At 45.4% G+C, this 26,705-nt stretch overlaps 1 protein-coding gene across 1 annotated transcript in view; it reads left to right on the top strand.

Annotated features, from left to right (window-relative positions):
- PDE10A (phosphodiesterase 10A) overlaps positions 1-4,397 on the top strand; it is a 317,828-nt gene extending 313,431 nt beyond the window's left edge. The window contains exon 22 of the mRNA XM_029223680.1: positions 1,279-4,397. Coding sequence (XP_029079513.1) covers positions 1,279-1,396 — 118 coding nt within the window. The 3' untranslated portion in view covers positions 1,397-4,397. The remainder of the gene's footprint in view (positions 1-1,278) is intronic.
- The last annotated feature ends 22,308 nt before the right edge of the window (positions 4,398-26,705 follow it).

Below are 26,705 nucleotides of genomic sequence, written 5' to 3'. Positions count from 1 at the left end.
AATGTCCCACCAAAGCGAAAAGAGAGTATCAATTGAAATCCAAGGAGCATGTTGTAAAAAAAAAAAAAAATAGATGCAGGCATTACTCAGAAGTTCTTTTTGTCCAAAAATTCTCTGTATTCGTGCTAAATATTTAGAACCAGCAGAATGAAGGCTTGCTATTATTATCAAGCTCTGGGATTGTTATTCAGCTGTCTCAGCAGTTTTGATGCCTTCTTGCTACTGTGGACTTGGCTAAACCGCATAATCCCTTAAAGCCTGTTTCAATATGATTAAAACTTGAAAAATTCATCATGTGTCATTGTATCCAAGGAAACACAACAAAGTTAGTGGGTGTTTTTTTTCCAATATATCAAAAAAATCTCTTCAGGTTCTGGGAAAATGATACCTGATGACATAGGACAAAAGCTAAACTGTTACATTTTTCAGGTTATATTTTAGGGGTTTCTTTTGTCCAAAGCTATCTTAGCAGGTCTTCTTTGCATGAATTTTGTGTTTGCTAATGCTAAGGTTCCCTTCTGATTTTGACTTTGCGTGTGAGGAAGCAAGGTGCAAGGTGGGGAATGTTGACGAGGCCTCTGCGAGGTTAGCCGGGCCAGCAGGGTGGTGGTCAGGCAGCGGGAGTTCTCACACCATCGGAGGAGAGGAAGATGCTGCAACCCTTGAGCTGCAGGTACTGAGACGGGAAGATAGGAGGTGGGGGAGTGAGGCTGTGTTTGAGACTAGAGGCCACCGGAGCACAAATACAACCTCGTAACGAGGAACTTTCAAAAGTTTGTAGCAGGTGTAACTTATGGTGCCTTTCTAATACATGACACGGTGTTCAAAATAAGGCTTCTCCCCGGTCTCGCATGTGAAGGGGATGGAGCTGCCCCGGGGGGACACACGCTTCCCCCCATGGGGTGGGAAGGCCTGGACGGAGGTGTCGTTGGTGGATGAACTTGCGGCTCCGGGCCCCTTCCACCCTTTCCTCCCATCCCACGTGTCCTCGGTGGTCACCCGTTGGCTCAGTCCCTTTCCAGTGAATCCCAACTAAGAAACGAGCTGGTGGGACAGGGCTTTGGCGGTTGAGGCTCCTCTGAGGAGACTGAGCAGTGGTGCCAAGTCGGGGGACAGGCTGGGAGCCTGCAAGCTGGTTATAGTCAAGGTCACCAGAGTCAAAACGACACCCAAAAGCCATCAGGCTGAGTTATGCCACAGGATGGTGTGGATGATTGTTGGGACAGAGTCCAGAAATCCTTTCTGAAACAGCCCCTGTCGCTGCGTCTCTTATTCCAGGAATAACCTGAGCCAGTGGGAGAAGGTGATTCGAGGGGAGGAGAGTGCCGTGTGGATCTCGAACCCGCCGGCGGCCCAGGGGACCTCGGAGAAGCTGCCCGTGAAGATCGATGACTGATGGCCGCCCCTGAGCCCTCCCACCTGAAGATGTTCATCTTGCTTCTTTGACTTTTCTTCCTTTTATTTTTGTGGGGGGAACCTACACCTGGTAACTGGGATGCAGACCTCTTCAAGAAGGTACCATCAAGTAAACACATCCAGCAGACGGCTCCCTGCCAGGCTCCTCTGTACTGCGTCACAGACGGTGATCAGCCAGGACCAGAAATCCACAGCCCCAGTGACTCCTTGTGAACTGGCCTTTTCTAATGGGCTAATATAGCTGAGGCCTTAATGGAAACGGACAATTGTTCGGAAGGGGGTACTTTTCCACTGTATCTTTCCAGTGAGGGTTAAAACGGTACTATTAGGATATTGTACTTTGGCTTTAACACCAGTGTTGCTTTGATGTTGTTGGTTATAAATAGGAACTTTTACGTGTTACTCTTGTGGATGTTCATGTGTGACCTACTTGTAATTAGCGTGAATCATAGCAGACAGCCTCAGACACGTGGCATCGAGGTTACAGAGTAAGAAGCACCTTTCTGCAATCAGTGATGGAAAATCGATCCTTCTTCAGAGCCTCATGAATTAAAAGTTAGGTGGACTTAAAGCGTGTTCTGTAAAGCTTATACTACAGGGCTTAGATGAATAAATTTAACACTAAAGGAAGCAGATTTTCTATCCCCTTGAGACGAGATGCAGGTATACATCATACTAAATCTCAAAAATCCAAGTATCAATTCAAAAAATGTCAGAGAATATTTTTTCTTTACTTTTTTCTTTATTGTAGTCTTGGCAAATTTCCTAAACCCTTTACATAAAGAACAAAATAAAAGCAAGGCATACAATTTTTTTTCAACGGACAAGTCTTACGGATGTAAAATGTGAATTTTTAACAGTGATTCTTTGATGTTTTCACTCGATGTCATTGCAAAATCTTAAACTCACATTCCAAGTGAAAGGGTTGTTCTACAAATTATTTAATGACAAGACCATACATTTCTCCTAAAATCGATTAAACCATAACATCTAAGCCTCCTGGAGTCTTCACTGCGAGCCGCTCATTCATCTCCTGTTTGTACTCCCCTCGTGCTCGTGCGCTCTCGACGGTCTTTCGTAAGCTCTCTGCCCTCGGCAGCTGCATCGGGGCCCATCTCTGTTCTCTTTGCTCTGCTCAAGATCAAATATCTACAGAGACACCTGCGTCTGCAGAGTCTCTCCTGTATCAGTTTTGGTAGGCTCATATTACTCTACAATGTAAATGTTTTGAAAAAATATACAAAAGTAATAGTCTGGACCCCCTCCTACAAGGATTATAAACCAGTCACTTCTGGTGCATAGTTAATGCTTTAAAGATTTTTAGCACAATGACATGGTAACCTCCGAAGCTGTGCAAGTCCTGACCTGAAGGAATTAGAGTCTCAGAAGCGCTAGGCTGAGCCATAACAAATGGCTTATCCACGATCCTCGAAGCAGGAAACTGGAATATTACTTTCAACAAAATAAATTTTTAAAAATATTCTTCTACATATCCAATACTATACACATTGTTGTTCATATGAGCTTGGTTTTTGCAAAAATGATGAAATCAGGTGTTTCTATAATATGGTTTATTTGTGTTGCAGCAGAGTTAGCTATACATAAACATAGTTCTTATTTTAAAATTAACACTGTGTGTTCAGTTTCCTTATGGGCTTCTGAAAGTTGCCATCTTCCTTACATGGAGCTCCATTTGCTACTATAATTATACAGTATGAGGTAAAATGAAATAACAAAAGAGAGCGAATACCACTGTGGCTAGGTACACACACACACACACACACACACACACATGGATGTATGTAGCTGTGTACACATAGACATTCATGTAGGTACACACATGTATGTAGATACACACACATATATGTGTGAGAGAGAGAAAGGGAGAGAGAGGCAAACACATCTTTGAAAAGTAAAAATCAGCCCCATTCTTCAAAAAGTGATTTTTCATGTTGGAAAATGTATGTGGTTTGATATAGAGCTGACTAGAAAGAGTCCTTTCTCATGTTAATGTATTCACAGAACTGAATTCTAAAAAGTTGCATACATCCAAGCTTTCTACAGCCAAATGTATGAAACTGGACCCATGAGATTCAACTTTAATCCCAAAAGTTACTTAGGGCATCTAACTGAACCTGGAGACTGAATTGCAAGGGGAAAGGAAATATCATTGAAAACTATTGTTTAATGAAAATGATTTTAAAAGAGTGCATGAATTCTGCTTCTTGAAATAGACAACAGTCACGGGGGAGGAAATGCTATGGCTATTTTTGCATTTTTAAGGTTGCTGTTCTGACATGATTATTAGAGAAAAGTATCTTATTTTGACGTACCCAGGTGTATTGCATTATGTGACCTGTACTTTGAACAGTAGTTTCCCGAAGAAACGTGTATGGAGTTATCGGTTGGTTGATTTCTTGTGAAATAGTCATAATAGAAGCAAAGTTTGAACAAAGGACTGTATTCTAATGTAAACTGTTACTATTACTTTTACCATGTGTAAGATTGACTTAGGAATCATAGATTTACTTAAAATGAAAGGGCCTCAGATGCAGTGATATTTAGTTAACAATCTGTTTTGGAAAACACACAATTAGGAGTATTTTGTATCTCGGCAGATTTATTTAGCAGACACGCTTTTGAGTTCTGTTTCGTCTTTTCCCCAGATTTTTTCTTTAAAGGGCAGATGGTTTTTATGGCCAAAAGTTTTGATGAGTTTCTCATTAAAGTGGTATTTTGTATTGAGCCAAAGTTTCCCTGTTCAGTATAAATTTGGTAATCAGCTGTGAGTATATGTAGAATATTTGATTTGCAAAATTTTTTATTGGTTGTGCTGATTTATAATAGATACAGTTTTATCATCAAATGCAATTATTCCATTCAGAGATAGTGAATATATTTTTTAACTAGAAATTTTCTTGGAAATGCATGCTAACAACGTGAACTATTGAACTTGGGCAGCGGAATAAAATTCTAAAAAATGCAAGTATCTGATTAATTACTAGTTGTGATTTAATTAAATAGAAAATCTTAAATGCAATTAATGTGGAAAGGAATTCTAAAAAATGACCCTTTTTTTTTTTTTTTTTTTTTTTTTGCGGTATGCGGGCCTCTCACTGCCGCAGCCTCTCGCGCCGCGGAGCACAGGCTCCGGACGCGCAGGCCCAGCGGCCACAGCTCACGAGCCCAGCTGCTCCGTGGCATGTGGGATCTTCCCGGACCGGGGCACGAACCCGCGTCCCCTGCATCGGCAGGCAGACTCTCAACCACTGCGCCACCAGGGAAGCCCAAAAATGACCCTTTTACTAGGGCAGGAACTGTGATCCATTTCCCAGCTTTAGTTATTTCTGAGAAGCACGTGAGAAAACAATGTTGGAAGAGAGACCAGGTTTTGAATTAGTCACACACCGTTGTCCTCCAGCCTGACTCTTCTCTCAATGGAAAAGCATCTGTGCAGACAATCACGGTACTGCTCGGGGTGACTTGTTCTCGCAGCAGCAGAAACAGAGCTAATTCAGAACTAGATCCGCTCAGTGTAGGTTTCCTCTCTTTAGCATGCTTTTATGCAGTCAACCTCAGTGAATTTTGCTTTCTTGGTATATTCAAGCACAGTAGCTCTGTTTGTACATGATACACATAGACGCATAAATCCTTAGCTTCCTGGATTGCTTAATAGATTTAGTTTTGAGTGTTATGTTGCTGGTCTTTTAACCCAGAGTAGGGTTTGAGTTTTAATAGGACTAAGTGATTCACCACGCCTCGGCCTGTGCCTTTATTTTAAACTCTGTAATCTTACCTCTTCATTCATATATTCATTGTTTTGCTTTCTTGCTTAACTATAATTAAAAACATTTCAAGGGACACATCCATGGTTAATTTTATCAAGTGGAATGAGTTAGGATCATTCTCTCCTTATCAGCTTTCTATCCCTTATTTTATTTCATTCACAGTCACCCCTGTGACCATAACCGATGAACTGTTCAGATTCAGTCTTTTTTGCAAGAACTTCCAAGAACTGTGACACTGATTATGATGTGATTTTGTCGGTTTTTTCAGGTACATATGCATGATATAGATTTTGAAAATCACTTCTATCTTTGTATATTTCAAATGTATTTGCTTTCTACACTTGGCTGATTTTATTCAGGATTTAATTCTTTAAAAACATATTCATTTAGTCACCTTAGTGTCTCCCTTCTATTGCGAGTATTAATCGGATTTTAAAATCACTGTAAAATGTAAATTAGCCGAGCATGCTGTCAGTGATGGCTTCCCCAGGCTTGTCTGTAGTGCATGGCTAGTATATTTTTACCGTTGCATTAAGTATTTATCCTGATACACATTTTGCCAATTTCTTTAAGCACTTAAGTTTAAATTAGTGATACCCAATGCAGTGCTTACACTTTTTGTTTTTTGTCTTTTTTTTTTTTTTTTTTTTTTTTTTTACTGGATATTTTGGTTGTCTGAAGCACTAGATACATTTATGTGATGATAAGAATAGAAAAAAAGGAAGAAAACAGTTTTGACGCTGTTCTGGTTCTAAATTGAAAAGATGGGACAAAGTGAAAGACAAGAAACACGTTTGAAATCCAAAGAAGTATTACTACCTTCACCTGAACTCTGAACTTTTCCCTTCTCTGACTGACAGTGGAAGGTCCTGCAGAGCTGACCGCCCTGAGAGGGTTCAGCCCTGCGTGTACCTCTGCTGGGCACAGGTTAGCGTTACCCCAGGACCCAGGCCGAAACTTCCAGCCAGATCACGCTTGCCAGTTAGGGTAGTCGGTTTCCACACATCAAGTTTCAGCTAGTACTTTTGAGGAACCGTACATTCACTGAAGCTTAAGTGGAAAGGTTTTATTCCTATTGCAGGATAAGTTTTAAAAGTGTGTTATCCAGTACCCTAGTCCACCTAAAATATCACCCTATCCTGGGCATTGCAGCTTTTGTTTTTTCTTTAGTTCCCAGTCTTGTGCCGTATCTCAAATATACTGTGTAAACGACATATGGGAACACTCTTTTCCATGTGACCTGTTGGATGGTGTATGCCCTTTATATTCACTTAGTGTGCACACTGACAGTAGATGTAGTTATAGAAGGTGTTTCTATACCACACCCCCCACCTGTTCACCAGAACCCACCCAGTGACCCACCGGAAAAAGTGTGCGTGCCCAGAACACTGTGAAACAGTTACCAAAATTTGTAGAAATGCAGCATCTTGACTCTTTCTGAAAAGAAGGGGTGACTTTTTTTTTTTTTTTTACAAGTCCTTATGAACAAAGGAGATCCTCTATCCCTGCCTAGCCAAGGCAACTAAGAGTTTGCTGGTGATAATCTCCTTGCTGACCAGAAGCTGCTGGAGTGGAATACAGGTTACAAGCTGTCAAAAATACAATGCTCATAATCTGATTCGTAGAGTCGATGGATCTGTATCCAAAGTTTTAATGGGCTCACTTTTGGAAGGAGAAGGAATTTTGAGTTAACAATGTCCAACTTCATTACAGTTACTAAGTTATAAATTTCAAAATATTTTATATGTATGACATACAAAAACTTTGTAAAATGCACAAGTGCAATAATTTAAAGAGGTCTTAACTTTGCATTTATAAATTATAAATATTGTACATGTGTGTAATTTTTTCATGTATTCATTTGCAGTCTTTGTATTTAAAAGAAACCTTTACTGTCATGTTTGTATAATATAACAATAATCACTGATTATAACCTAGGCAAGTTGTAAATAAATTCATAATTCAAACAGCCAGTATATATGCATATATGGGTGTTACTTCGCAAAATCTTTGTTTTACTTACATGCTTAGAGCAGCAAGAAACCTTTGTTGATATGTAATTATACATTTAAAGTATATATATATGTATGATACATGAAATATATGTAGAGATGTTCATAATTTTAATGGCTATCCTTCGGTGTGAATAATTGAATACAAGAGTTTTTAAAATATCACCTTTCACGTTCATCATTTGTTCTCACGTGTGGGGAAGGTAAGAGATATTTGCAGCTTCATAGAAGTTCATGTGCAAACACTCCAAGCCTTGTCTGCAGAGGAGAGACCAAGTTCACACTGGAGCAACGTGGCATGTTTGCTTCAGCCATTTTCTAGCAGAAAGGATGAGACAACATAAAACGTTAAATTTTACACGATGATTTGTATTAACTCCACTGTGTAAAGTGAAAAGACTCTTTGGGAAAAGTGTGGTCTTTTAGAAAGACTGCTTCATGTTACAAAACTCATGGGCCCCAGTGCCAAGGCTGGTTCCTGAAACAGCTTCCCCACGGGCAGGGCTCCCAGGACCAGTCCAAGCCCACATGGCTTAAGAGTGGGAAGGACTCCACGGGGAGGGCATGTTTACACTAAGCGCTGGGATTCTCTCTGCTAGGAAAAAAAGAATGTTCTCAGCTCAACTCACAGTATACTCATGGCTTCATCTTTAAAACTCCGCTTAAAGTAATGGTGTTTACCTGGCACTCTCTGCTTGCCATCAGGTGGGCAGGGAAATGATAAATATTTAAGACCAGAATGTTAAAACTGAATCGCATCCCAAGACCCTCTCTAACCAAAGACATATTAGAGCTACATTCGGGAGTGAATGAAATAAATGTTTCCTGGAATAAAGACTTGTTGCATTGTTAAACATGGGTGTCCACGGCCTCGTTCCGTGTTAATTAGACGAACGTAGAAAGACCTTAAAATGGAATTCTGCGCACCAAGCTCTTACTAACGGACTGCTCTCCAAGTACACAGCACTGTGCATGTTGTAGACAGGGTTTTTGTTAAATCTTCATTTCCTGTGAAACTGTAGCAAATGTTTACTGTGTTAAAAATAAATTTCATGAGCTAATATCTCCAGGAACTTACTTGGTAATTGAGCGTGCAGATTGGTTCTCTGTAAAGCTGATCTGAATTTGAACCCTTATCTTTCTTACACAGGTTTGACTTTTCCATCAGACTTACCATAACCAAGAGCTGTTTCCACACCAAAGGAACCCTAAAAACACAGCAGTATTAAGCAAACATTTATTCAGCAAGTGTGTCGGGCGCCTGATGTTCCGGGAAGTGCAGGGAGGGGCAGGACGCAAGTCTTCCTTCCCCGAGGCCTTCTGTCACCTTGCTGTGACTTGCTGTGCCCTTGTCCCCTCCTGTGATGACTGTTTTCAGAGGTCCAGTTCTGGGAGAGACAAAAGGGAAACTACATATTTTTTGACCTGAGAATCGCACGTATTTAACAAGACAGTTTTTTAAATCTTCCAAATAATACACAAATGATGCGGTTCGCAAGAGGACACACGGAGCCTGATGAAACAGAAACCTCCATAAGCCGTTCCTGCATCCCTCTCCACCCTCCCCACGGCCCTCTCCCACCATCACGTAAAAGGGAGCCGGTTGAGATTTTTCCTCGATTGATGTTGAGGGGAGAAAGGAAAGTGACTAGAAAATAAAACCAGGCATTTATTTGAAACACCAACTTCCAAATGTTTATTTGGTAACGGTATACATTTCGATAATGCCGGCCTTGTTGATGTCCGTGTCATTAATTAGGTAGAATTCTTGCTCAGAATGATATTTTTAGAATAGGGTAAATGCTCAGTCATCAACAAAAAAGTCAAACATTTTAACACACAGAATGACTAAGATACATTATTATATTAATGTATGTTAAGAAAATAACACTTACCTGCTTAACTTGGCAGTAACTAAAGAAGCCATGCATCAAAACACCTGTTTCCTAAGCCTTCCTGGTAAACTGAATTCTGTCCTTGTGAAACTATGACTGTCAGAGTTTGGACTTGAGGGTCACTGGTTTGACCTTCCACCAGCAACTCGAGGTCACTTACTCGCCACCTCTGGTAGATGGTGCTCCAAGTGGACACCGCTTCAGGGGTGGAGAACACGTTCCCATAATGCAAACCAGACCATTGCCTGACAGCTCTGGCTGCCAGAGAGCTTTTGCTAAAGTTGTCCTGAAATTTGTAGCTTTATGATTTTTCTTCCGAGACGCTAGTTCTGTACTTGCAGCAACACAGATACCTCCACTTCCTCTTTCATCGGACCGCCTTTCAGTTACCTATCTGGACGCTATCTGGCGTCCTGCGCTTAAGCTAGTCTCATTTAAAACAGTGTAACTTGGCTCAGGGGCCCGTGCAATTCTCGACATCCTCCCCGTAGAAATTTGCCAGTGGCCTTCTGCTGGGCCTGTACTTACTAGAGAACCAACTGTCGGGGTCATCAGCTGGCACTCTGGGTGCATCTCCTACACCTCCCGTCTCCGTGGCTCTGTCATCCCAAGGCGCACCTGTTCTTGGCTCTTCCCACATGTCCTTTCACGAACACGCCCCGTAATGGTCTCTCTCTTGGGATAACCTCCGTCTGGCTCCTGCTGAGTGCATCCTTAGAGGCACGAGTGTTCCCTCGTCTGTTCAAGAATCTCTGTTCCTCTCGCTCAGTGATCTGCTCCCTCCTGACTGTCCTCACTCGGGACAGGGATGCACCCCAAGCCCGGACGGAAATAACAGAGGTTAACATATATTGAGCACTTACTATGTGTCTGGCCCTCTAGGTACTACTTGGATCAACTGAGTATTCGACAATTCTATAAATTATGCATGCTATTGCCCCCATTTAAAGGTGAGGAAAATGAAACCCAAGGAAGTTAAGTAGCTGGTGAAAGAGAAAGCAGGCTGGATTTGTCCAGGGCCAGAGACCCACACGCAAGCACCCTGCCATCCTGGGTGAGCCTGGCTTCACTGCCTGCCGGTAAAGGGCGCCTCTTGACTAATGTAGACACATGGAACCTTGGAGGCGCCCGTGAAGACCGGCCTCAGAGCACTTGGTGCTTTATAAGCAAGGCTCCTTCCCTGCCCTCCCTCGGTGAGGACCTGAACGGGGACTCAAAGGGGAGAAACCGCACTCAGCTGTCGAGCTGCAAAATCACACGGGGAAACTCAGATGAAGTCTTAAGAGAAACGCTTCTATGGGTGTTTATAAGCTGACAGTCTGGCTGAAAAGAGTTGTCCCCAGACCATTCTGTCCCAGTACTGAGGGTCGCATGGCCCCGGGGAGGACAGACTGTGGAGAAGAAAGCTGTCGAGGTGTCAGAGTGCCGTCTCCACCAGGTGAGAACCGTGCAGGGGGGGATTCACCCCGGACCTGTTCTGTGGAATCTGGTCAACAGGATCCTGGCGCCCACTTTTCTCCTAGAGCTCGGAGAGTGGGTGCAGGTCGCAGCTGAAGCCTCAATCAGCCTGCGGGGCGGGCTGCCTGGGCCGCCGGGTGAACACAGCCCATGCCCTGCTCTGGGGGTCGCGGCCCCTCTCTGGGGGGGGTCACAGCCCCGCTCTGGGGAGGTCACAGCCCCGCTCTTGGGGGAGGGTCACGGCCCCGCTCTGAGGGTCACGGCCCCACTCCGGGGGGTCACGGCCCCACTCTGGGAGGAGGGTCACGGCCCTGCTCTGGGGGGGTCACAGCCCCGCTCTGGGGGTCACAGCCCCGCTCTGGGGGGAGGGTCACAGCTGCGCTCTGGGGGGAGGGTCACAGCCGCACTCTGGGGGTCACAGCCCCGCTCTGGGGGGTCATGGCCCCGCTCTGGGGGTCACGGCCCTGCTCTGGGGGTCACAGCCCCGCTCTGGGGGTGTCACAGCCCTGCGGACCTCCTTCCTGTGACGGCAGCACGTGCTGAGTGGTTGGGGGTAAAGGGGAGGGACACTGCCTCCGAGAAACCAGCCAGAGGAGCACAGATTGGCTCAGGGGACATCACTGAGCACAGATGGGCGAGGACCAGACAGGAGAGAGCAGCCATAGCTCCCCCCTCGCCCCCCAACCAGGCAACAACCCAGCACAGCCCGCTCCTGAGCCCGCATGACAGCACCCACCCCCTTACCCCGGCCCCCCTGCAGTCACACCCAGAATTCAGGTGGAATGGAGCAGGGAGACAGGCTTTTAATTTGACTGATTTAAAACCCAAGGGACTTCAGGACACAGTAAGTTTACTACAACTGACCCCATCATGCCTGAATTCAGTTTCCACATTGGACAAATTAGGAAATCAAGGCAAGTTAAATACAGTTCTAGAAAACTAGTTACATTTTTTTTTTTCACTGAATTCAGGGCCAGTGAAATGTGTCTTTGCTATCTTGATATGGCTTATTCTGGGTTTCAAATTCTTCGTTCCAATAGTTTAGAGATCTATTTAACTTCTACTTTGCCAGCATTGGCCTGAGAGCGACATGGAATTTACTAGAGTGAACACGTGCGTCTGTGCATCACAGCGTTGACGAATCGTAATGCGGTGCCATCACCAAGGCGGAGTTTCCTCACTAAGGGAAGTGTTAAAATTCCCTTTGTAAAAGTTGCTTCTCTTTCAGAATAAAAGTGCTACTTTTATTCAATAGCTTATTAGCATTCACGGTCCAACTGAGTCAACCCAGGAGCATGAGTCAGGGCTCCCCAGACAAGCAGAGCCAATGGGCTATACACCTGCACGTGTCTCTACGTACGTACGAATGTCTATATATATCCCGCTGGCTCTGTTTCTGTGTAGGACCCTAACACACACACACACACAGGCATTTATTACGAGAGATTGGCTCACGCAATTACGGAGGCTGACAAGCCCCACCATCTGCCGCCTGCAAGCTGGGGACCCAGGGGAGCTGGTGGCTTAGCTTCTAAATTCTAGTCTGAGTCCTACCACCTCAGAGCCAGGAGCAGCGATGGTGTCAGTCTCATTCCGGGGGCAGGAGAAGACCAGCGTCCGGGCTCAGGCTCAGGCAGAGGGAGCAACCCCACCACCCCTGCCTTCTGTCTATTCCGGCCCCCAGCAGCTTGGATGGGGCCACCCCCACTAGGAAATGCGATCCGCTTGATGCTATACCGATTCCAATGCTCACCTGAGCCAGTGACAGCCTCCCAGATGCACCGAGACTTCTGTTCAGCCAAATATCTGGTCCCCTCAGCTCAGGCATTGACACGTAACATGGACCCTCACAGCAAGACGGTGCTTTCTTCCGTCAGGGTGCTTACTCTTATTTGTAAATCGTTCTCCAGCTCACAAAGTCCTCCTCGGATCTCTGCTCTTTATGTGTGTGCTGCCTTTTGTTTTGGCCCTTTGGCCTCCTTCCAATGTGCGCTGCAGAATCCCGCTGCACGCTGCCCTGCTCCGGAGGCTTTGGCCGTGGTGCTGCCACTCGGGCGCTCGAACAGCTCTGCTGTCATTTCCCCGGCTGTGGTGAATTCTGACCGCGAGTCTGGCTCTGTTCCAGGCACTGGGCATCCAGCCACGGATGAAAACAAGAGAAACACTGCTTTCAAGGAGTGTACATGCAAGTGTGGAAAGACGGATGAGAAGCGAGCAAGCCAGACAGTACATAACGTGTCAAATGGGGACAGCTGTGAGGAAGAAAAGCAGGGCGGGGGGTGAGGGACAGGGGGGGATATCTCTAATGAGGTGGCATTTTAGCAGATTCCTGATCAAGTGACCTTGGGGTAGGTAACAGTTGCTTGGATATGACACAAAAACTATCAGTGATAAAACAAACAGATCAACCAGACTTCACTAACGTTAAAAATATTTGCGCTTCAAAGGACAAAAAGTGAAAGAAGTGAAAAGACAACCCCCTAAAATGGAAGAAAATATTTGCACATCATAGATGCGATAAGGGACTTGTGTCCAAAATATATAAGAAACTCTTTCAACAATAAAACAACAATCCAATTTCAAAATAGAAAAGGATTTGAATAGATGTTTCTCCAAAGAAGATACATAAATGGCCGATAAGCACATGCAAAGTTGTTCTACATCATTCGTTATTCGGGAAATGCAAACCAAAGCACAACAGTGTAGCAGGTCACTGCTACTGCAATGGCTAAAACCAAAAAGACAGACAATAACAAGTTTTTGGCAAAGATGTAGAGAAACTACAGCTATCACACGTTGCTTGTGGGATTGTAAGATGGTGTGGCCACTTCGGAAAACAGTTTGGCCATTCCTCAACATGTTCAACTTAGAGTTTCCATATAACCCAGCTATTCCTCCCCTAGTTACATATTCAAGAAAAATAAAAACTTATTCATACAATACCTTGTACACAAATGTTCACAGCAGCATTACTCATAATATTGAAAAAGTGGAAACAAACCCAATGTCTGTTAACTGGTGAGTGCATACTCAAAGGTGGTCCATCCACCCAACGGAAAATTATTGAGTCATGAAAAGGAATGAAGCACTGAGACCTGCTACAACGTGGGTGAAACCTTGAAAACATTATGTTAAGTGAAAGAAGCCAGTTATAAAAGACCACACACAGTATGATTTCATTTATATAAAAAGTTCAGAGGAGGTGAATTCATAGAGACAGAAAACTGGATCAGTGGTTACCAGGGGCTGGGGGACATGAAGATGAGGAATGATGCCAGTGTGTAGAGGGTTCCTTTCTGTGATGACGAAAAAAACTGTCCTCAAAATAGACAGTGGTGACGGCTGCACGATTTTGTGAACATACTGTAAACCACTGAAATGCGAATGTAGCACCAACCTGTGAATAGACACTTCAAAAGAGTGAATCTTACGGTATGTTAATTATATTTCAATAAAACTTATGAAAAGGAATGTGTAATTGATTACGTTACGTTGGATACATTACAAAGAAAAACCTACAAGTCCAGAATGCTCCTCAAAACAAAAAGAAGGAATAAATCCAATAGGCAGTTTTGGAGGTGACCACAACACCAACTCCTTTCTTGAAAAGAGGCAATTAAAGGTAAGAATAAAATACTTCCCTCTTTAGGAGACGAGATTCCAAATTGATGAGGGAAAGCCCTTTTTACAGAATTGCATCTCATCAGTGTGGATGACATGAAAGTGGAAATAACCATTTGCAACCCCTCGGAGCTAGTTGATTTGGGCAAGGAATATCCACGGATGTGAAAGATTCTTGGAAACTGGGCAGCTTCATGACCTCAAAGCATTACCTCGCAGCATCCCTGCTGATCACAAAGGGAAAACCCATCACCACAATAACAAGATATTATGGTCGCCCCCTCCATATGCAGTGATCAGATTTTACATTACTAATAGTGGAAAGTACAGATCACCACCCGTGAAGGACTCTTACTTACCAAGACGTTTTGACTTAAATATACTTGGGCCTTAGACTCACTTCCACTTTGTAGGTGATATAAGGCAGGCAGCACAAAACAACCACAGCACAAAAGAAATAACCAGGCACACCTCAGAGTAGACAGTGCATGAGACAACTGGCCTGGTCTTCTCAAAGGGCCACTGTCATTAAAAAAATGGAAAAGTGTGACTGTTTTAGGTGAAGAAAGCACAACTCTGTGACTATATTAGAAAGCATCAAATTGTAAACATTAAACGGGTGAATTGTACACTGTGTAAATTATATATCAAAGCTGTTTAAAGAAGGAGGTGGCAACTAAATGTATGGGTTCTTGTTTGAAAATACAGCTATGAATGATATTTTGTGGATGATTCAGGAAAACCTGAATATCGGGCTAGGTATCAGCAGACAGAAAGCAAAGACTTACTCTTCTTCAGTGTGATAGTGTCCTGTGGTTATGGAGGAGAAGGCGGGTGCTGTAGTATTTAGGGCTAAAGACTTGTGATGTCTACTACCGATTCTCAAAAGTGTCAGCAAAAATGATGGAGAGAGAGATAAACTGAATAAGTCAAAATGTTAATATCTGAATCTGGGTGGTTGTTTAGTCTACTGTTGTTTTTTTGAAAGAATAGTACATGGTACATCTAGTGGGCATGAGTTTTACTTTACAGTATAGGTGTATAAAAGTGATAATTTTCAAAACTCAGATCTGACTGATCATTCCCCTTCCCGCCAGCTGGTGGGAACGTCACCCCATTGATCACGGGTGACCTCCTCAACATCGTGTGAGAGCCCCCAGCCCTGGGTGCAGGGCGCCTCTCTGCTGGGCTCCACACTGGGTCCCGAGGACGTGCCCTTGTCCAGGGCAGCTGGAGAGCAGGATTGGTGCAAGGTCCTTCTGAGATGGGGTCCACCCTGGATATCTGGGGGTCCACTCTGATGTCCTGCTCTTCGGACGCTATGAGAGACGAGTGCCACTGGAGGAGCCCCACCTACTTCTCCTCTCGAGGACTTGGACCCTCCTCTCTCTGTTCTACTACCCACTCCATCCCCACCCCACAAAGGCTCTTTTCTTTTCTTCTCCCCTGAGCACGCTTCCTCCAATGAAATGAGGTTTCCAAAGCACACACTGAGTCATTCCATACAAGGTCAGCTCTCTGCCTGCATCATGAACCTCCCTGAGAGCTGAGAAATCTGGAGGACAGAGCACAGATTCTACGGCTGTAAATTACCCTGCAAGGCCCCCAATCCCACCGCCCAAACCGGAGAAACATCTGTGGGTGCCACTCCATTTAAGGAAAAAGATGCTTTACGAAGGAAGTTCATTCAGCATTTCTCCAAGCATGTTGCACAGAGTGGAACCTTGAAGAAAAAAAGGTCTGTGATGAAATAACTTTGGGGGCCGCTGGAAGGGTAGAATGGGTGAAGACACTCGCACTCCCACAGATGCTGAGCATAAACGCTTCTCAGCATTGGCTCAGACTGTCCGTCAGGTGCATCTTGCGCAGGATGGAGAAGGTGGCAAACAGGCACAGGGTGGTCCAGGACCCCATCACTTGGCCAGGAGCCGGGAGCTCTGCGCCCTGCCAGGCGGGCTGGTGACAGCCTGGATTCCTGGCTGCAGAGTCGCACCTGGAACCAGACTCCATCTCAACTTTAAAATATCACTTAGACATATTTTTCTTATATTGATGTAAACTCTGGCTTGATTTCTTATGAGAGTAACAGTGTTCCCCCACTTTTCTCTGCCACATTGCTGGGAAAAGGCCCACTGGACGAACAGAAGGAAGAGCCCTCCTCTTCTGCACCCGATCTGCCTTCCCCAGGAGACCTTCTCACTCGCTCTCAAAACCCAGGAGACTCTGATAGATTCCTAAGGCTTGTCAACCGGGCAAAAGCAGCCGGTTCCCAGCGGTGCAATCACCACCGTCTCTGGGTTTGTTTTGGGGAACCCACAGGCCGCCATGATTATTTTTAAAGGTGAGCAACTCTTTATCCCGATGAAAAACCAGCGATGCAAAGGATGAGTCAGAAACAGGCCGTGTAGGGAAACATCCGGATGGTTTGTTTCCTGTAGCGACAGGGACTGTCTTCCTCCGGCTCTGCCTGCGTCCCTTGGGAGGGTCCTTGTACCTTTCAGACATGTACTGGATGGTGGAATTGAATGCCCCCGGTCGGTAGGTTCTCAGCCTTCCCTTCTCCACGGCCCTTTCCATAGCCATGCTCACATCTCTCCAGTCGTACAACATCAAACAAACAAAACCCATCACACCCCAGGGCAGCACCATCTACAGCGCCTGCTCTGGCTCCCACCTTCCCTCTGCTGTCCCGACAGAGACTTGGGTTGGGAGCCTGGGTTTCACCTCTACCTGGATGGAGCCTCACCTCCCGTTCCGCTCCCGACGCCAGAAGCTTCTTCCTCTGGCTCTGGGTGTGGCAGGCGGAGTCTCAGGCCAAGTGTCACCTCCTCTGGGGGCAGATTCCTTGGCCAAGAGGAAGTGAGGCTGCAGGTGGAAGGAAGACTGCTGGGCAGCTGACCTTAGCCAGAGGTCATGGCCTGCGCAGTCCCCTGAGCCCAGGATCACAGCAGTCCTTCTAAGGGGGAGGGGGAAGGCAGGAATCTGTGATGTGATGTGAGGAAGACTCGACCAGCCTTTGACCATCAGGCACTTTTTTTTTTTTTTTTGCGGTACGTGGGCCTCTCACTGTTGCGGCCTCTCCCGTTGCGGAGCACAGGCTCCGGACGCGCAGGCTCAGCGGCCATGGCTCACGGGCCCAGCCGCTTCACGTCACGTGGGATCTTCCCGGACCGGGGCACGAACCCGTGTCCCCTGCATCGGCAGGCGGACTCTCAACCACTGCGCCACCAGGCAAGCCCCATCAGGCACTTTTAAAAGTAAATTTCCTTCAGTTATACTGGGATATAATGGACATTTAGCACTGTGTACGTTTAAGGTGTACAGCACATTTCCAACCTTTTGGGGTCTTGTGGTGACTTTGCCCTCAAATACCACTTAAAAATAAAGTGATGCTGCAGAAAAGCACTGTTAGGGCAGAGTCAAGGCTGCACGTGAGAAGGTGTGAGCTGCGTGGAGACAGGACTGTTATGGGTCACCCGGGCGGCTGCCCCGCTGCATCTTCCCACCTCAGCAGGTAGCCCACTGCGCTGCCTGCGATGTTCTCTGACTACCACCTGTCCCGTCAACAGTAGCCATGAAAAGAAGCGCAACTGAGTTATCTGTGGTGAGGTGGATGGACCTAGATAGAGTCTGTCATACAGAGTGAAGTGAGTCAGAAAGAGAAAAATACCATGTGCTAACACATATATACAGAATCTAAAAAAAAAAGGTCCTGAAGAACCTAGGGGCAGGACAGGAATAAAGACACAGACGTAGAGAATGCACTTGAGGACACGGGGAGGGGGAAGGGTAAGCTGGGACGAAGCGAGAGAGTGGCATGGACATATACACACTACCAAAAGCAAAATAGGTAGCTAGGGGGAAGCAGCCGCATAGCACAGGGAGATCAGCTCTGTGCTTTGTGACCACCTAGAGGGGTGGGATAGGGAGGGAGGGAGGGAGACACAAGAGGGAGGGGATATGGGAGCATATGTATACGTATAGCTGATTCACTTTGTTATACAGCAGAAACTAACACACCATTGTAAAGCAATTATACTCCAATAAAGAGGTTAAAAAAGTAATAATAAATGCGAGGGCGCCTTTGCCTTAGAAAGAAGTGGAGTCACAGCAAAGGTTTGCTTTTATATATATTTAAGATTGGAAAAAACGAGAGCACATTTGTTTTACCGATGGAAATGTCCCATCAGGTAGAGGGAGGGAGGGAGGGAGAAGGAGAGAAAGGCAGGGGCAGAGGGGAAGACCCACAGGTGGGGTGCGGACCCTGAAAAGGCAAGCAGGCAAGGCAGCGCAAAACCCCGCTGTGGGCCTTTGATGGGCGAGACTTTCCTTCCTCCACGTCCGGAGGGGGTGGGATCGGGGTGGACTTGCAGCCAGCCCTCCTTTCAGTGTGTGGACCTGGAAATGCCCGTCTTGACTCTTACTACTGCCCTGTCACCGTCTCCAATACAGCACCAGAGTTATGCTTCTCAAACGGAAACCTGTGCTCACCTCTCTACTGTGTAAACTCTTCCAACAACTCCTTGCCATCTACGGGACCAAACTGAATTTCCCTCGTGACGCTGCCCCTTGCACCCGGCAGCTCTCAGCATCCCTACATTTCCGCAACTTCCCCACTCGGGCTGGCATGTAATTTCCGTCTAACCTCAGGTTCGCCCTATGCATCTCTGTTTCACACCTCCAGAGCTGAGGTCACAAAGATGTTTAAAAAGTCGGTTCAACTTTGCCCATTTCTGCTCAATGAATTCTAATAACGGAAAATGTTTATTTTTTCCAAGCCATTGGCTGTTCTGACCCACCCGAGGCTCTCCTCCCGCCCCCGGCACTTCAGTCTGGGGTCCTCGACCACTCCCTCCTCTGCGCCTTTTCCTCTGGTCTCTGCAACGCTCAGATCACCGCGTCCGTCCCCTAAGTTGTCTGTCTCTTCTCCACTCTGCATCTTCAGGGAATAAATCGTGCATCTCTGCAGTCTTGACAAAGTGACAAGAGCAGACAATATTCTTTTTCTTTCTGGACGCGGAGTAGGATGGAGGATGCGGGGACACGAGCTGGGACGGCTGCATCTCACCTGCGTTCCGTCGTGTTTTAAGATGTGCTCCAGCGCCACCTAGAGCTGAAACACAAAATAGACCATCCATCTCAGTAGAAATAACTCCAAGGTGAGCCACTGTTGATTCCTACACAGACGTCTGGCCTCCGGGAAGACCGCTGTGGTTCTGGCAGATCCGTTCGTTGCGCCCATAACGTAATACTTAAATACATTTCTGCTTCAGACACTTCGTTGAAATATTTAGCAATCGGAGAGCCGCAGGTGGGCTTCTAAGGCTTGCTATTGATTTGACCAACGACTCCCTGAACTGTAGTGTGTAAGGGGTAGGTTAATTTACTGTATGTGTGTCCATAAGACTTGACTTGGGAGACACTTAGGTCTTGGGGACAAGTGTATCATTTTCTTTCTGATCTAAACCAAGACTGTGCATGTCCGCGAAGAATGAGCCCTGGCTGAAACTGGAGGCCGCCCACCAGCCGGGGCTGACACCCCCCCAGCTGTCTCTACCACCGCCTCGGAGCCCTGTTGCTTCAGCCTGCCTGTGGGGCGGAGGGGGGACACCTCTGCCACCTGACTGCCTGCCCCTACAGGGTGGAAAAGGTGGGGTGCTCTGTCTACAAAAATAATCGGCCATTTTACTAAACCACTAAGCAGTTCTGAGCAGAAGAGCTCACTGTTTCATCTCCAGTAGTTGGTAACATGGCAACCTGAATTGCCACATGTTTGCTCTTAATTTATAATTAACTGAAGGCGGGAACTTTCCTCTCCTGGGTCAATGCTTAGCTAGCCTCGTGTAATGTGGGCATTTCCTGCCAGCATTTCTCATTATGGTTGGATGCCTAAATACTGTGAACATTGGAGAGAGAAGATCAGTAAACATTTTCGTTATCTTTTTCCAGGTTAAATTCAAATACACCTGATTAGGGAGCCGTCTGAGCCTCCTAGGGTCATGACAACTTCATGGTTTCAGAAAAGGCTCACATTTAAAGTGTCCGGCCAGCATCAGTGGAAAGAAAAGAAAACTACGATGTGCCCTGAATCTTTCACAGGCACTGACTTCATCCTCCCAATTCTGTAAGGTCAGATTTGTCACCTTTGTCATCTGGAGCTGGTGAGTCGTGAGGGCTGCTCAGCGTGACGTCTCCTGAGAATAGAGGAGCCAGCATTCCACTGCACCGAATTCCCTCTGCCTGGAAGAAATTTAAATCGAATACAGTGTTTAAAGATAAGAATCTTAAGGGGGTTTTAGAGTTTCCTCCCTTGACATATGGGGTAGCCTGAGGAAAAAGCACCGACTTTGCAGCCAAATGTGAATTTACATGCTTTTGTTCCCTGCTAACTGATCTCCGGCAGGTTACTTCACCTCACATGATATCAATTCCCTACTAGGAACTTCGGGATAATAACACTAAAATGACTAAATGATCATTTAGAGACTGGCACCTACTATGCACTAGAACTCCAGGTACAGTTGGATGGGTCGTGCACTGTACAATCTGTACATCTCCATAGAAGATGCCCAACGAAAGGCCACTTACCTTTGGCTTCCTGGGCTTTGGAAAGGAATTAAAGGGTGCAAGGGCATTTTGATGTTTTTCAAATCACAAAAAGGAAATTTTAAAAAGGAATTTTAAAAAGGAAAACAGGCAAGCAAACCTAGTACTCCCTGTTCAAGAAGGCCAGAGGCATATGAGGAGGTCAGAGGAGAGATCCCTTGGCAAGGGGCTGTGTACCCTGGTTGCCTGGCAACAGAGGAGCCCTGGGGGAGGGACTTGGAACGTTTGTCTGTCTCCAGGGCAACTCCCAGCCTCAGCAGCTGCAGTGGGAAGGTGGTGATGGCTGAGGATTCGAAGCCTGGATGTAAGTGGACATTGAGTGTTTGGTGTTTGGTGTTTGATGTTTGACTGCCTAGGAACCCAGCTTCTCTAACCCACTGTGAAGAATCAAAACCTTTCTTGTGGCTGCAACTCATCTCCTGGATCACCAGGGTTTAGGATTGGATTTGGGGATTGGAAACTTCTCAGAAAATCCAATAATAAAAGGCAGAGAAAGAGGTCGGATGTGTGTGTGTGTGTGTGTGTGTGTGTGTGTGTGTGTGTGTGTGTGTGAGTGTCTCCTGGGAGGAGGGAGGATGGGGGACATTTCTAGATGCTGTTAGTATGTTCTTTTTTAAAAAACCACATTTCAGGATTTTTTTTAGCACACGGCCCTTCCACAGTCTCGCTAAACAACCACAAACCACAGGAGCTCCACACCGCTGCGTACAAAGTGCTTCCCCATCTCTGATTTAGATTCATCTCTCTGGAGGCTGGGTTATTGTGATTTTACAAATGGGGGGCAGACTTCGCCCTGGGTCTTCGGACTCTGAAGCCCTTGCTTTCTCATCACACAGCGCGCATGAAAATGCTGATTCAGATGAATTTGGGACAGAGAGAAAACTTGTTGGATTGAAGCAGTCTGAATTATAAAATATTTTAATGGGATTTTATCACTTCCAAGTGTGTTTGTACTGGCCTTTGTGCATTGGTTAGTGGGCAGGTGAGAACATGGGCTGTGGAAGCAGCTTTCCGGGAGCCGTGCACACCTGATTAACCACCTGTGTCTCAGTGTCCACATCTGCAAAAGGGGATGGTAAGAGCACCTATCTCCTGGGGCCGTGGTGAGGACTAAATGAGCTAGTGCATGTAAAGCGCCTAGGATACCAAATGTAAGTACTCATTAAATTTGCTATTACTATTACTGTTTCTTCAACAAGGTAATGAGTCTAGTTCAAGGGTGACTGGACCATATTTCTTTTTTTAATTAATTCATTATTTATATTTTATTTTTTTAACATCTTTATTGGAGTATAATTGCTTTACAATGGTGTGCCAGTTTCTGCTTTATAACCAAGTGAATCAGCTATACATATACATATATCCCCGTATCCCCGCCCTCTTGCATCTCCCTCCCACCCTCCCTATCCCACCCCTCTAGGTGGTTACAAAGCACCGAGCTGATCTCCCTTTGCTATGCGGCTGCTTCCCACTAGCTCTCTATTTTACATTTGGTAGTGTATATATGTCCATGCCACTCTCTCACTTCATCCCAGCTTCCCCTTCCCCTTCCCCATATCCTCAAGTCCATTCTCTACGTCTGTGTCTTTATTCCTGTCCTGCCCCTAAGTTCTTCAGAAGTGGGCCATATTTCTGAACATCTTCAAATGTCTCATGGAGACTTTCAGCCAGAACGAGAGCTTCCCTCACATGCACACTGGGATTGGTCTCAGGGATATGGCCCAGTCAACGCACTGCAGGAATCGCCCAACTTAACAAATAAAGGCGAACAGCAGCTGGTGTGAGTGCAAAAGAGTCTTGGAAATGTTCGCTGCTTAAAATGTGATTTTGTAAGTTCTTTGACTATTTCTTCTGCATGCAATTACTCAACATACTAATTGTGTCTAAGAAAAACCCTCTTCTTTATAAAGAATATAAATGATCGTGTCAGTCCCCTCCCTGGGCAAGTGTCCTCAACACTAGGAGTGAGAAGAATTTCTAATTGTGCTACTTTAGCTCTTGTCAAGCTCCTGTCTGCTTCCAGGTGTGTTGCCTCCGTCGTACCCATCATTCAGACAGTTTTGCGCAAAATACCTGTTCCTTTGTGTCCCATAAGGGTGTCAGTGTTGTTCCCGTGAGGGGTGGGAGGGAAGGAGGTGGGCGCCCAGAGTAGAGCTCATGAGGTTGAGACAGAACATCCAAGCCCACTTTGCTGGAACATCCGTGTTAATGTCCCTGACTCTCAGGAACTGCCCTACAGAATGAAATTCATAAAGTAACTTCATTTCACGTGTAAGAGTACAACTCGGTGGTTGGACATAGAAAAGCATCTCACCTTATTTTTGTATTTCATAATAAGTACATAATCTGTAAATTAAAAGTAGGAAGAAAAATTAGTTACCAGGCAAATCCCTACCAGGTAAAGTGGGTAGAAGGCCAGAGTCTGTGTTCGGTGCCAGTGAGGCTGAGATGCCTGCATTCCAGCCGTGGGAAGTGCATGGGACAGCGGTGGCAATTCTACGTTCGGTCAGCCCTGGAGGTCATTCTTTCTTTAGTAGGCAAGTAAAGAAACTGAAGTCGCTCTACTCCATAAGGTTGGGAGGTGTCACTGCTTTCTTCCGTTTAGGGTCCCCGGGGGAGGAAGATGGTGGGCTCTGGGTGGTCACCCGTCACCTCTTCTTGCAATGCCTGCTGTCCTTGAAATGCCAGTTCTGTCTAGGGATTTTGCCGCCCCTTCTGCTGGCCACTAGCTTCCGCCACCCTGTCATCACTGTCCCACCCTTCCTATCACAGATCAACTAAACCTACATTCCACTCACTGTCCCAATGTATTAGTTTTCTGCTGCTCCTATAACGGATTACCACAGCTTAAAGCAACACAAATTTATTATCTCCGTTCTGTAGGGCAGAAATCTGGGTGAGCTCAGGTGGCCTCTGTTCAGGGTCTCACTGGGCTGAAATCAAGGTGCAGGCTGGGCTGCCTTCCTTTCTGGAGGCTCCAGGGCACAAACTCCTTCCAGGATCATCAGGTCATTGGCAGAATCCTGCTCCTTGAGGTTGTAGGACTGAAGTCCCATTCCCTTGCCGGCTGTCTACTGGGTCCACTCCCAGCTCCTAGGGGCCTCTCTCTAGTCTCTGCATCTGGACCCTCCACCTCACAGCTCCCAATGGTCCTGAATCCTTCTCAGGCTTAGAATCACAGAATTCTGCCCTCCCCTTCTGCCACCTCTCTTTTCTGACTTCAGCCAGGGAAAGTTCTCTGCTTTTAGGGATTTATTAGACTGGACCCAGATAATTCAGAAAAATCTCTTTATTTTAAGGTTATAACTTTAATTAAATCTGCAAAGTCCTTTTGTCAGGAGCGTGGCTTAGGAGGTGGACATCTTTGAGGCACCAATTACTCTGCCTTCCTCTCTCAACCAACTTAAGAAAGATAATTGACATAAGATCTCTTTTTCCTTTCTCAGTCAACACTGTAATGTGTGCTTCTTCCACAGCACCTGTATTCTCCCCTATCACAGGTGTTCATATCTTCTTCCTTATCGGACTTTAAGATTCCTGGTAGGACATTTGCTTTATCCCCTAAGAGAGAGAGCACAGTGTGTGGTACAGAATAAAATTTTAAATTATTATTTAAAATTCTGAAAACATTACTTCTTTTCCACATTTATTCATTAAACTAAACAATTACCCCTGATCTTTTCCCAAAGATGCTAGTGTGAATACAACATAGTTCTTTCCCTTGAGGAAATTTAAGAGTCATAGCAGAAGTGTATGGAAACAGTCCCAATGCCGTCTGCTGGGTTCAGGAAAGAAAGATGACAATCTTGAGAGGAGTTTTTAAATATCCTCCAGGTGGATAAGATGGGGCAGAGCAAAATAGCCAGAAGGAGAGGGTCCACATGGATGGAAAGATGCCCCTTGTAGGCTCTGTTAGGAGTTGGTAGGGGACCACAGAACACAGGGAGGGACCGGGTTGTCTGAAGCCTGGCACCCCACCTGGCCTGGCCTGTTCTCTGAATTCTTGCTAATAACACGTTCCAGGATATTTGCTGACTTCAGGATGGAAGTGGGGGAGACGGAGCACAGAATACACAGGTGGTGTAGGATGTTCTGGAAAGAGACCAACGAGATTTCCATGGGATGCCAGGGTTCCCAGAGTTCAGATAACACAGGACAGTGATTTCTAATAATTTTGATGTTAAAGACCTGTTGCTTCTATTCTGAAAAAGATGAGTTACTGAAAAACAACACCCCGTGTTTAAAAATATCAAATGCTAATAATAATGGTTGAAATATCTGTTAATTCAAATCTAGTCCCCCAAACCTATTACTGTATCTGCCTTATCAGTATCTAGTCAAAAAGTTGGTTTGGTTTTACTTAAAGCAGATTTATTCCTTGATCATTTTGTAGCGAATCACATTTTCCATGAACCCTTTCAATTTTTTTTTTCCCGGGTGTCAGCTTGAGGTGGCAGGATACGCAAATCACAATGTTTACAGTTGGAAAAAATCATTAAAATATTCATTGCTGAGATGGGACCCTTGGTACTTATCATAAGATCTTGGCAGAGAGAAACGGAATCTGGATTCTCCAAGTCTAGTGACACAAGTCTTCCTGCAAACTGAGGAAAAGAAATTCTAAGTAGGAAACTGATTTTACTAATTAATTTGCTGGTGGCTCTAACTCATTTTTGGAAATAGAATAAACAAAGGAAAACACAACAATTAAGTCATCTCCTCCCATTTTCCAAAAAGAGTGGGTCTAATGTGTGTGACGGTGAATTTTATGTGTCAGCTTAGGTGGGGCTACAGTGCTGGATATTTGGTCAAACATGCTGGATGTTTCTGTTGAGGGTGTTTTTGGATGAGATGAACGTTTAAGTAAGGAGCCTTTGAATAAAACAAATTCCCCTCCATAGTGTGGGTGGGCCTCATCTAATCAGCTGAAGATCTTAATAGACCAAAAACTGACCTCCCGCAAGCCAGAGAAAATCCTCCAGCAGGAGGTATTTGGACGTGTACTCTGTCTCCAGCCTGCTACCTACCCTGCAGATTTTGGACTCTGCAGACTGCATAACTGTGTGAGCCAATTCCTTACAATAAATCTCTGTCTCTATATATTCATCCTGCTGGTTCTGTTTCTCTGGGGAAGCCCAACTGATGCAATGTTTTTTTGGTGCTTTCTTTACATGTTGGTGCGTTTGATGAATTATGATTATCTGTCTTGAAAACTTGTTCTATTAATGTTTTAACATTTCCTTGATACAAATGAACTTATTTACAAAACAGAAACAGGCTTGGATTGACATGTACACACTGCTATATTTAAAGTGGATAACTGTATAGCTCAGGGAACTCGGCTCAATATTATGTAACCTAAATGGGAAAAGAATTTGAAAAAGGATAGACACATGTGTATGTACATGTATACCTGAAGCACTTTGCTGTACACCTGAAACGATCACAACATTGTTAGTCAACTATATTCCAAGATAAAATAAAAGGTTAAAAAGAAAAAAGGAATTCTGGCTGAAAAAAATTCTTTTAACATTTCTTAATTGGTTTCTTTGAAGTACTAAACTACTTAGCAAGGAAATTCTCAAGGATCCCATTGCTAGAAGTGTTTGCTCCAGGATCCAACCGCACAGGAGGGAAAGGATGATTCTTTTCCACCTGGGACAGTGCAGAGGGAGCCTGGGCTCTGGGCTTGGGGTGGGCAGAGCCCTGGGGTGGCCCGAGTTCCCTGCCCCCTGCTGTACGTGCCCAGCACAGATCCCAGGACCGAACATGAGACGAGCGCTCTGGTTGCACTGTGTCCCATGGCACCAGTGACCTCACGGCAGGGAGAGTGCAGGGTGGGCCTGACCTGATCACATGAGGTCAGTCACAGGGGAGGAGTCAGAGGTCGAGGGCTTGGGAAGTATGCA

This window comes from Monodon monoceros, unplaced genomic scaffold (genome assembly GCF_005190385.1).
Source record: "Monodon monoceros isolate NGI ecotype Baffin Bay Population unplaced genomic scaffold, NGI_Narwhal_1 Super_Scaffold_15, whole genome shotgun sequence".
Classification (NCBI taxonomy): Eukaryota; Metazoa; Chordata; class Mammalia; order Artiodactyla; family Monodontidae; genus Monodon; species Monodon monoceros.
The sequence above is the reverse complement of the archived record's forward strand: the minus strand, read 5'-3'. Positions and strand labels throughout refer to the sequence as shown.